This window comes from Sapajus apella, unplaced genomic scaffold (genome assembly GCF_009761245.1).
Source record: "Sapajus apella isolate SASKATOON/1434 unplaced genomic scaffold, GSC_monkey_1.0 scaffold56, whole genome shotgun sequence".
Lineage (NCBI taxonomy): Eukaryota > Metazoa > Chordata > Mammalia > Primates > Cebidae > Sapajus > Sapajus apella.
The window spans coordinates 10,079,126-10,091,387 of record NW_022436996.1 but is presented as its reverse complement, the minus strand read 5'-3'; the positions used below and the strand labels follow the sequence as shown (position 1 = coordinate 10,091,387).

General features: G+C 41.5%; 1 protein-coding gene across 1 annotated transcript in view; it reads left to right on the top strand.

Annotated features, from left to right (window-relative positions):
* Window positions 1–12,262, top strand: part of CNTNAP2 (contactin associated protein 2) — a 2,272,324-nt gene that overhangs the window by 1,992,181 nt on the left and 267,881 nt on the right. The window contains exon 17 of the mRNA XM_032245220.1: window positions 8,367–8,585. Coding sequence (XP_032101111.1) covers window positions 8,367–8,585 — 219 coding nt within the window. The remainder of the gene's footprint in view (window positions 1–8,366; window positions 8,586–12,262) is intronic.

Here is a 12,262-nt window from a genome sequence, read left to right as displayed (position 1 = left end):
AAAAAAAAAAAAAAAAAAAAAAATCCAAACAAGGGGGTATTTATTTAAAACCCAACTGCAAGTCCTACATGGGGTACAGGGTATTGTTGCCAGCCACATATCATTTTGGAACTATTTTTGCCTTATTTCTTTTAAATCATATAGGTCTATTAATATTCAAGGAGTTATTCCCAAAAGGTGGTTAAATGCATAGAAAAAACTAAAGCTAGGAAGGCTTTGCATTTTAAAGATAGCTTTCTGGTTTTGCATGGCCAGTAGGATCTCCCTTTTGCTCCCTTTTCTCTGTGGAGGTCTTTGTTTGTGAAGTTATTTTTTAACCATAATAAAAAGCTTAAAGGCCAAAATACATAAAGAGAAATACTTCTTATACTCAAGAGGTTATCGAGATACCAGAGATTTTAAAATGAGTTCGTAACATTGATTCCTAAGCTCCAGGCATTTCCTTGAAGAATTTCCAAAAGACTTCAAATAAATTTTTCTTGCCAATGTTCATTTTCAGATGTGTTTAACACCAAGTTTTCTGGTGTGAATATGCATATATGACTCTAAAAACTCTACATTCAGACACTAAAACTATACTAAAAGAAAAATAGGTTTTTTTAAATTTCCTTCATAATATGAAACGCAATGCAGCAGTTAGGAAAACAAAAGCTCTCTATCTAGTCATTACTGAATTTTAGTGTCTCACAGCCTCAGTTTCCTGACTAAGCAGTGAGGTAGGCTCAGAGGTCAAAGTCTATTCAATGAAGCCTTTAGGTGTTAACATTATTGGATTCAATCACATACTTCTAAGTTGAAGTGATTGTTTCTATTTTTGTGGAGTTAGAACCAACTGCAAATTTAGAGAGACCACAGTCCCCATAAGACTGCACATGCTTCTGACACCAATTGCAAAGGGGTTCCCCAAACCACCCCCAGGTTTGATAGTTATGTAGAAGGACCCACAGAATTCACTGAAGGCTGCTGTACTCATGCTGCATTACAGATAAAGAGTGCAGATGTAAATCAGACAGGGATAGAAGCACAGACAGCAGAGTCTAGGAAGAGTACCAGACGCTGAGTTTGCAGGCAACCTCTTTCTATAGAATCAGGAGAACATTTCTTTCCTGGAATGGGTGTGTAACAATTTGCATGGGGTATTGCCAACAAGGGAAGCTTCCCTGAACCTCCATGTTCAGAGTCTTTACTGAGGCTCCATTAAATAGGAATGATTGATTGTCCACATGGCTGACCTCAGTTTCCAGCCCCTCAGAAGGTTGGAGAATATAAGCCAAAGGCTCCTACCCTTCATCACATCGTTGGTCTATCTGGCATAGTCAGGCCCCATTTTAAATGCCATCTGGTGTGGCCCTAAAACACAGTGTTAGACTATCTGGTATAACCCAAGGCTCCCAGGCAAACAAAGACATGCTTACCAGGCAGGATATCCCAAGGGCTTAGATATTACCTTCCCAAAGCCAAGGGCAAAGGCCAGACCTATTGAGGGCATGGCTAAATTCTTTATTAAACAGTTTTGAAAATCTTCCTGTTGAGGATAAGAAAGCAAAGATTCCCAGGACTTACTAATAAGAGGAAACCTGGCAATCCTAGTGTTTCTTAAAGTAAGATTCTAGGACCACTTGCATCAGAATCACCTGGCATTAGCAAAATGCAGACTCCAAAGCCCCACTCCAAACCTACTGAATCGGATTCACTGTAAGAGTAGCATTGGAATATTAATTTTAAACATTTTCCTTTAACAGTTTTTTTTTTGTAGGCCGAAACTTGAGAAATGTAATTAAGATCCAAAGTCCTTATTTCTAAAAGTAGAGTGAAAATAGCATGTGATATAGCAAAGGGAGAAAATGCTGCTTCTTATTCCACTGCTGAGTTTATCTTGGGCAAGTCATGTTCCTCAAACATCATATGCTTGAAAATAACACTTAGCTACATTTCTTCTAAACAGACATTATGAATGTAGCATGCTCTTAGACTGAGAAAATATACATTGAGTTACTTTGTGCTCTTCGGAAAGATGCTTGTGGAATACAAGATGGCACTCCATCTAGTTCAGCTGGCTTTGGGAAAATGAGTGGATTTCTCTTTTCAGAGTATCTGTATGATCACTGTTGCCCTCCTAGGCAGGGGTGTTTCTATTCATTCTTTCATTCATTCACAAATTGGTACGAACTGTGTGGCAGGCAATGTCCTTGGTGCTGAGGATGGAACAATGAATGAAACAGAAAATGCCTCGGCCTTAATGAGGCCTGGACCACATATATATTATTTCAGATAGGGATAGATGCTATGCAGATTTCTTGAAGATCAGCATAAAGGGGATAGGGCAGCTGAGAGAGGAGTTTGTTATTTAACATAGAATGTTTAGGAATGAAGTTTCTAATATGATGAGCAGAGAAGTTAAGGCTCAGCCACAGAGTTATTTGGGTGAAGGGAAGAGCAAGTTCTAAGGCCCTGAGGGAGGAGTAGTTTCAACTGTTGTGAAAGAGAAAGTCCTATGTGGTGGAATTAGAGGAAGACTAAGAGGAGAAGAAATGGATATGTCGGGGGGAGTACAGAGGAGGGGTAGAAATAGATATGGTGGGGGAAGGGGTACAGAGATCTCTTTCAAGGAATTTGAAAACAAACAGGTGCATAGAAATGAAATGGTAACTTTTGGGATAGGTAAGGTCAAAAGAAGGGTTTTATAGTGCCGGTGGTTGTGAAGAGTAGAGACATGTCAACGTGAGTGTGTGTGTGTGTGTGTGCGTGTGTAACAACCCAATAGTAGAGAGAGGGGAGAATTTTCAGAGTGGTGAACTTGAGTTGGTAGGAAGGATGGCATCTCATGTACAGGTGCAGCAGTTGGTCTTGAATTAGGAACACGGATGAACTCTTGCTCTTTCTCATCTCTCTGATTCTCATGGTGACCTTTTTTTTTTTTTTTTTTTTTTTTTTTTGAGACAGAGTCTTGCTCTGTCACCAGGCTGGAGTGCAATGGAGCAATCTCAGCTCCTCTGCTCACTGCAATCTCGGCCTCTTGGTTTCAAGCAATTCTCCTGCCTCAGCCTCCCAAGTAGCTGGGACTGCAGGCATACACCACCATGCCTGGCTAATTTTTTTTGTATTTTTAGCAGAGATGGGGTTTCACCATGTTGGCCAGGACGGTCTCAATCTCCTGACCTTGTGATCCACCTGCCTCGGCCTCCCAAACTGCTGGGATTACAGGCATGAGCCACCACACCCAGCCAGTGACCTGATTTTCAGCCTTCCCGTCTCTTCTCATGACCCTTTCATGTTAAATAAATCGTTTTATCTTCTGATAAACAGTTCTTAATTCAGAAAAAAAAAATTACAGGAAACAAGAAAATATATTCATAACTGCTCACCATAGAGTGAGGCTGAAATATATCTGTTCTACCAATTACCGGTTTTGTTGTATGAGTCAAATGAGATTTATTGTACAGAAGATCCCCTGGGAAGCTGCCACCTTTCTAACCTTATTTAAGAATGGAAGAAATAAATCGTTATCTAAACGAAACAGTGTTAGCTGGTCTGCCCATCATGCTCAAATGTATCACTGTCCTTCTTTTCTCTTAACCTGTTCTGTATTGAATAGCCAATTTTTTTCTGCTTCTTCAGCTGAAACTGTGGGTTGAATGTCTAAATGCTCCTTCACCAGCTGAGAAAACTGAGAGGCCAAAAAACCTGTTATTGGTCAGTTGTTAAATTTATCGCTCAATATGAAGCCTGGAGTGATTTGTTGAGTTAGAATGAGAGCAAATAGTGCCACCTGCTGGAATTACACTTGAAGGGGTAGAGTGAGTGTGCCAAGAGCTCTCCATGGTTTTGTCCCATTCATTGCTTTAAGCCATTCAGATGAATTCATGCGCCTGCTTTATTCAATATTAATTACAATATTCAATAGTAATTTCTTCCACCTATATTCTTTTCTGATGTCAATATGCTACCTTGTGTATTTCTCTTTGAATATTTCTCTTTTCTTCCTGTAATGATTCAGTATCTAAAATTATCATTAAGACTAGCTGTATTTCATTTTGTTTCTCTTAGAGTCTCTTGAAAAATTATAGAATGCTGCAATTTGAAAGAACCTTAGAGGAAATCTAGCTCAGTAGTTTTAAACACATTTTGAACTCAGAAATGTTTGGGAAACTATGGGTATAATCCTCACTTTAGACATCAAACTGAGGCCTGAAGAGTGAAAAGCAAGAAGACTGAACAGCTAAGGCTCTATATCCGTTAAGATGCTTTCAGAAACAATAAAAATGGCTTGAACAATAACATAAAAGCATATCTCATGTAAGAAATCCTAAGGTAGATGGCTTCAAATTAATTTAAAAGTTGAATAGGCCAGGTGTGATGGCTCATGCCTGCAGTCCCAGCACATTGGGAGTCTGAGGCGGATGGATAGCTTGACCCCACGAATTTGAGATGAGCCTAGGCAACATGTCAAAACCCCATCTCTACAAAAAAACACAAAAATTAGCTGGGCGTGGTGGTTTGCTCCTGTAGTCTCAGCTACTTGGGAGGCTGACGTGGTGAATCATCTGAGCCCAGGAGGTCAAAGTTGCAGTCAGCTGTGATCACACTGCTGCACTCCAGCCTGGGTGACAGAGCAAGACCCTGTCTCAAAAAATAAAACTAAAATTTTTTTAAGTTGAACAATGTCAGCAATGTCCTAGGCTCATCCCCTGTTCTCTCTGTCCTCTGTATCTCATCTCTGATACTTGTGAGACAGCTCCAGCAGCATTAAGAATCTTAACTTCCCATCTAATATTAAAGGCCAGAAAAGGGACTGTCTTTTCCTTACCAAAAGACTCCATTCTCGCACCAAAAGACTCAGCTTATGTCCCATTGGTTGAAGGGACATAAGTTGTCCCTTCAACTTAGGAGGGAATGATGTGTCCCACCCGAAGTGGGTAGCTGGCTAGGAGTCTGGAATTGCCATCTTTCCCTCTGTTAAATCCAGATCCACCCTGTGGGCCTGGGGTAGGGCTGTCCTTACGCAAAGCCCTAGGCTCTGAAAACAGGGAGATTCCAGGGTAAAATCAGGTTAGCTCACAAAGGAAAAAGGGAGAGTGACTAATTATTGGGAGGAAAATCTCCAAGGGTGTCTCCCACTTTTGCCTGTCTTCTGAGTAAGAAGCATTGACAGCTTTGTTCATACTTTCTTTAAAGATGTATGTATAGCTAACAGCCTTGGAAGATATAGTGCCTTCCTCTGGGACAGACAAGTAGATTTATTTCATGGCCAGAGTAGCAAATATAATGTTTCTCTCCGAGGCAGAAATTGATTAAGTTTTCTAGTAGCTACTTTAAAAGATTGGGGTTTCCTAAGTCCAGGGTCCCTCAGCTGTGAAGTGAAGTTATTGCATGTACAGCATCCATCTGGGATGCCCTGCATTCCCCCGCAAGGAAAAGCAATGCAAACAGGAAGCTCAGGCTACCTACTGTGTTGTGAGTAAAGAAGTCCTTTGTCTCTGACCCAGGAGTTTCGTGTCTTCTGCCAGCATCATTGAACTATGACCATGTTAAACTATGGTTCTACCAGCATCATTAAACCATGGTTAACTTGTTAGCCTGCAAGTGGGGTAAAGTCTCAGACCCTTCCCAGTTCTTGACACTCATGGCAAGGCAACCATTCATGTTTGGCACACTGTTCTTTCCAGTGAGCCAGGCTATATGCATCCAATTCTCAAATACTTATTTCTGGAAAAGAGAATTTGTTCAGCATATAAGAAATTCCTTTTCCACAGGCAGAAATAGGGCAACACTTCAGTCTCCAACTGGAGACACACATTAAGCAAGGACGGTGTCATTGGCTCGAGTGTCTTTTATGCTGTCTCCCTTTTATTCGTTCACCGACTCTCTCTATAATTATCTCTTTTAAAATGTCAGTTTCTCTCACCCAGAAGACCAAGAGCAATCAGCCACAAACGGAACTTAGAAGCTTTTAAAACACACTGGCTGTCTGACCGGGGGATGGGATTTCTCAAAGGCTTCCCACAGCAATGTCAGGGAAGCTGACATTGAGTAGCTGAGGAAAAGGAGGTCTTTTCTTGGCTCTCACGCTGGGTCTTAGAGACCCTTCCTGAGGAAGCAACAGAAGGGGCATGGAAAGGGGCTAACTTCATAAATATGTCTCCAGCAGAGCCTGAATGGAGGCTCTTGAGGAAGGAAGTTTCTCTTGGGGCCTTTGGCCTTGAGTCCTTCTTACTGCATCCTGTGAGGGTGAGAAGCTCTGAGCTACGGGATGGTCCTGGCGACTTTCTTCCCTTCTCTAGAATAAAATATTGATGTTAAGATGACAGTGATGAAATAGGGGATCTATTGGGATAAGCAAAGAGAAAAGTATGGATATTTTCTAGCAGCTGCTGGCACTCAGAGTTTCTCCAAATAGTGACAATTTGAAGACCTGGACGTGAATTCATCATAGCAACAGGAGAACAGCAGAGGAAGTGAGAGCAGCATTTATCCCTACGAGTCAAACCTTAGGGTTAAACTCAATTTATCCCTAAATTCTATTTCCTTGATGGCAGTTGATGCCTTTAAAATGAAACAATCTTTCCTACTTAGCCCAGGTACCCTCCTTCTCTTGCTGTTGTGACAACTTACATTTAAAAAATGCTTCTGCTAAAATACAGTGCTATGAGAACAGAACAGATTTAATCTGAAACCAAGGCTACTTTTCCCTCATCTGCTGCATCAGAAGTACAGAGAAGGATCACGCAGCTTGTGGGTCATAGTATCGTCCTCCTGCATTCTGATCATACTTCCATGAAAACCTTGATGGAGGTCACTGGCCCGCAAGTTAAATCCATTCCCAATGACCCCTGGAGGCAGGGGCTTCTAATTTAGATGAGATATTTTACTGAAGTGCATGTCGAATCACCACAGGTGCTAAAATGAAAGTTCTCTCACTAATGACATGAAGGATCAAAATTCCTTGGTACAATTAGGTTGATTAAATTGAGCTCTGTGTCTAAGGTCCCTATAGCTCAATAAAGTTAATGCAGCTTTCCAAGGGGCCCAACACGGAGGCAGGGAGCAGTCTAGGTCCTGAGAGAATCTGGCCCACCGTGGTTTTTAAATTAGAAGTTTGATTGCTTGTGACACTGTCTCAAACTGGTACCAGCCAAAAGAAGCTGAATTTTCCATTAGCCCAGGAAAAAATGACAGATATTTAATTAAACTGCTTAGAGATTAGGTGGAAGGCTTATTGATGGATAGAGGGGCTGAGTATCTTTATAAGCAAAGTTAGGAAATTCTCTGGTGTGCCACATCTTTAATGTTGAAAAGAATTCACCCAGCTTAAGGGAGCTGAAGATGTGTATGCTGCTTCAGCATGAAGCTGCCTCTGCTGTCAATCACAAGCAAAAAATATACATTTTAGAAGCTAGTTTATAAACTACTAGGTGGTCACTGAGGAACTTGACATAAAACGTAAAATGTGAAATAAGAAAGCTACTTATAGCTAAAGTTAATAAAGTAACCAATCCATTTGCCATGTGTTGAGAGGTGACTTATTGCAGGAAAGGTTAATTTGGAGGTGATCTCTTAGAAAAAAGAATAATTTGTGGTCAGTGCTAGAGGGTAGGTTACCAGAAGGAGCCCACATCCTAGATGGGGAATAACCAAGGTTTGCAACAATTGATGTACGACAATGATTATTCTTCAGAAATATTGTGCTACTTTTTGAGTAGCCACAGGTGGTTGAAAATTGTAGGTCACCTTCATTGCATCAACAATTCAAAGTTCCCTAACTCTCAATAGAGTATAAAGATCAATGAAATACAGTTTCACAAAGTCCCCCAAAGCAGTGGCTACATATTAACATTTCCTGGGGAGTTTAAAAAAAAATACTAGTGCCAACTCTTGGCCAACTGAGTCAAAATCTCTAGACACATTTCAAGAGATCTCCAGGTGACTATGAATCACTTTCCAAGTAGCTACTGAAAAGATAAATTGTATGTGGAATTAAAAAGTCTCAAGCTCTGAAATCTGACAAACCATGGTTCAGTTCCTGACTCCACTAACTTACCTAATCTAAGACACTCAACATATGCTAACTTCTCCAGACTTCGGTTTCCTTATCTGGAGAAGGTCACATCTTGGAAGGTTTCTAAGGTTAAGGAAATAAATGCATACCTGGCACATAGGTCCCAATACACATTTATTTTCCTCCACTTGGTTATTAATGGTTAATGATTAACGTTTTATCCTTCCTCCACTGATTTTGCCATTGACCTTTGTAGGAAGTAACAGGCCTAGATGAGTTTTCCTTTTCCTGCTTTGGTTGTCTTCTAGAATTTACTATTTGGTCTGTGGGGGAAAAATACTCATGTCTTCCATTCTTTCTGCTCCTCCAGCTGCCACAGAAGTGTCCTTTTCATTTGATGTGGGAAATGGGCCAGTAGAGATTGTAGTGAGGTCACCAACACCTCTCAACGATGACCAGTGGCACCGAGTCACTGCAGAGAGGAACGTCAAGCAGGCCAGCCTGCAGGTGGACCGGCTGCCCCAGCAGATCCGCAAGGCCCCAACAGAAGGCCACACCCGCCTGGAACTCTACAGCCAGTTATTTGTTGGTAAGTACTGAAAAGGCAACCATGACTTCCCTCTGTTGATTTTTAAGAGCCTACACAATGCAAAAAAATAAAAATCAGCCTAGGCAAAGTTTTGATAGCGATCCTTCCAAAAGTAAGCATGTTGGCCTCTTGCAGCCTCCTTTAAGACAGAATGGAACAAGGAAGAAGGTTCAGGAGACCTAGATCTCATTCCACTTCCCCTCCTGGGAGCTTGCTGTCCTCAGCTATAAAATCAGAGTGCAGGCTGAGATACGTCTCAGGTCTCTCTGATATCTGCAATTTTAGGTTTATGGTTTTAAAAGTGTATAAAGATATGTGATCATTTAGGGCACTTGTAACTGTGTGGAAGGAAGAAAGGAAAGGGAAAGGGAAAAGGAAAGGGAGGAAGAAAGAAAGGGAGGGAGGGAGGGAGGGAATGGACTCTCTAATCAGATTTTTTTGAAATGGTAAATTTGAAACCATTCCTTTCTTGCTGATTCTCAAGGTTCTAGGCAGAGAAAGATTTAGACTTTTCCTGACATAGGAAAAAAGATCAGTACAGAGAAGAAATTTCAACAGAGGAAAAAGTGAAACTACCTGTGCAAAAAGTGGATCCAGCCACCCAGTCTAATCTTCTTCACCAATCTTTCTGCTATTGACATATTTCAGATGAACCTAAAGTAACTTCAAATTCATACCTGTTTCCCATGGCTAGTTGAATTTTAAATTTTGATTTCTAGAATATTCATAAGTTAGGAAATTAGCAACTTTTCCTCTGCTAAATGAAAAAAAGAAGGGAGTTTGAAGGACTTTGTGGATGTATCATCTTAGACCCCTCCCTAGGCTTCTGGAAATAATTGATCAATGCAGTCAACTGTGGAAGCCTCAGACGAAGCAAGACAAGAATGTGACCTGGTGGCTGTTCATATTTATAACGTCTGCCACTTGGGCTCCACCCTACATTAGAGCCTCACTGAGAGCCAGTTAATTTTAGCAAAGGGCAGAGTCCCCACGGTGTCTTTCATAGTTTTGTTGGGGTGCTTGAAGAGCAATAGAATGCCATTAAAGAAAGGTAAAATTAGATCTTCATTCATTTTGTGTGATGTTGGCAAACTACAAAGCAAAAGTGTGAGTCAATGAGCTTTGAAAGTAAGAATGACTTTTAACAACCACATCAGCTGGGGCTATGAAAGAGTCATAGATTTAGAAACAAAGTATTCCCTAATTATGACTAGAAACCAGCCCTTTCCAAATCCTTCCCTCAAATTATAGATCACAGAATTACATGCTATTTTTTAATTAGCTAAATATCAGGTCCATTGATCCCTGCTGAACACAGTGAACAAATTTCACTTCATCAGCATCTGTTGCCCAGATTACCTAGGACAAGGTTCTTCCTAAATATTGTTAATTCCAAATATACTGGGTAAATTCTGTTTGGTTTTCATCATAACAAGTGACCCTACTTGACTCAGTTTCTTTTTTTTGTTTTTGTTTTTTTACCTTGCCCCTGGATATAGAAGTTCAACTTTAGTTTTATCCCTTTCTGTTGGCTAACTGTGACTGTGTGCAGAAATTCTGAAGACTTGGTAACGTTGTAAAATGAAGAGATGGAAGAGTATTTATTATGATCTTGGAAGGAACGTCAATTCATTTAAAGAAAATGCCCCCACTTTGGGAGGCCGAGGCGGGTGGATCACGAGGTCAAGAGATTGAGACCATCCTGGTCAACATGGTGAAACCCCGTCTCTGCTAAAAATACAAAAAATTAGCTGGGCATGGTGGCGCATGCCTGTAATCCCAGCTACTCAGGAGGCTGAGGCAGGAGAATTGCCTGAACCCAGGAGGCAGAGGTTGCGGTGAGCCGAGATCGCGCCATTGCACTCCAGCCTGGGTAACAAGAGCGAAACTCCGACGCAAAAAAAAAAAAAAAAAGAGAAAAAAAAGAAAATGCCCCAAGAATAACTTATAAAAACATGAGCAGGGGCATGAGATCAGAATTCTACAGAACCATGAAATTTAATATCCCAGAAAAAGAATATCCCAGGAAGAATGAAGAAGAATAGAATGAGGGAAGGAAAATTAGGAAAGGGTAACATCACAGGAGGGGAGAATTTTATTTAAAAGGTAGTGGCAAATAGTATCAAGCACCATGAGTAAAATAAGGCTGGAAGAGTGTGTGTGTGTGTGTGTGTGTGTGTGTGTGTGTGTGTGTGCGCGCGCGCATGCGCGCACGTGTGCATGTGTTTTGAGATGGAGTCTCACTCTGTGGCCCAGGCTGGAGTGCAATGGCATGATCTCAACTCACGACTCACTGCAACCTCTACCTCCCGGGTTCAGGTGATTCTCCTGCCTCAGCCTCCTGAACAGCTGGGATTACAGGTGCCCACCACCGCACCCAGCTAATTTTTGTATTTTTAGTAGAGAAGGGGTTTCACCATGTTGGCCAGGCTGGTCTTGAACTCCTGACCTCAGGTGATCTGCTTGCCTTGGCCTTCCAAAGTGCTGGGATTACAGGTGTGAGCCACCACGCCCAGCCTGTGTTTTCTAAATTTAGTAATTGTAAAACCATTGGTGATCGCAGAAAGGGAAATTTCAGAGCAGGGAGCTGATGTGATGAGTCAGCAATTTCTGACTGGAAAACAGTAAGTCTCTAGTTCCAGTTTCTAATTTCCTGTCACTTTAAAGGGGGGGGAGGCATAAGGTATATCTCTCAGATATGAGCTATTTGGACCAATTTGTGAAATATTGTTCAGTAGTAGAAGTCTACCCCAGGGGCAGTGAGAGGGGTTGTTACAAAATTAAAAAAAAAAAAAAAACGCCAAGTATGATGGCTCACTCCTGTAATCCCAGAACTTTGGGAGGCCAAGGCAGGTGGATCACAAGGTCAGGAGTTCAAGATCAGCTTAGCCAACATGTTGAAACCCCATCTCTACTAAAAAATCCAAAAATTAGCCAGGCGTGATGGTGCATGCCTGTAATCCCAGCTACTCAGGAGGCTGAGGCAGGAGAATTACTTGAACACAGGAAGCGGTGCAGTGAGCCGAGATCACGTCATTGCACTCCAGCCTGGGGAACAGAGCAAGACTCTGTCTCAGAAAAAAAAATAAAACTAACACATAGTTTAATAGCTATGAATTTCTGGAGCCACTAATCCCCAAATTATTCAGTAAGAATTTAGGCTCTTGGGTGTTAGTCTCAGTTCACTTCTAATATAAAAGCTTTTTCTTGACCAAGTATCACCATTTTCCCTCTGTGAATATCTTTTATTTTTATATATTCTTTTTTTAAGATAGAGTCTTGTTCTGTTGCCCAGGCTGGAGTACAGTGGCATGATCATGGCCTACTGCAGTCTCAACCTCCCAGGCTCAAGGGATCCTCCCACCTCAGCCCCCAGGTAGCTGGGACTACAGGGTCATGCCACCATGCCTGGCTAATTATTATTTTTAATTGTTTATGGAGTTGAGGTCTCCGTACATTGCTCAGGCTGATCTCGAAGTCCTGGGCTCAAGTGATCCTCCTGCCTCAGCCTCCCAAAGTGCTGGGATTACAGGCATGAGCCACCATGCCTGGCCTCTTCCAATATTAGACATTTTTGATTACGTGCTTAGTAATGAGTAAACAAGACCAGGACTGCCAAGTGGTCAGCCTTCCCATGGTGTGTGGTTAACAATATGGTTGTTTTTTTTTTTTTTTTT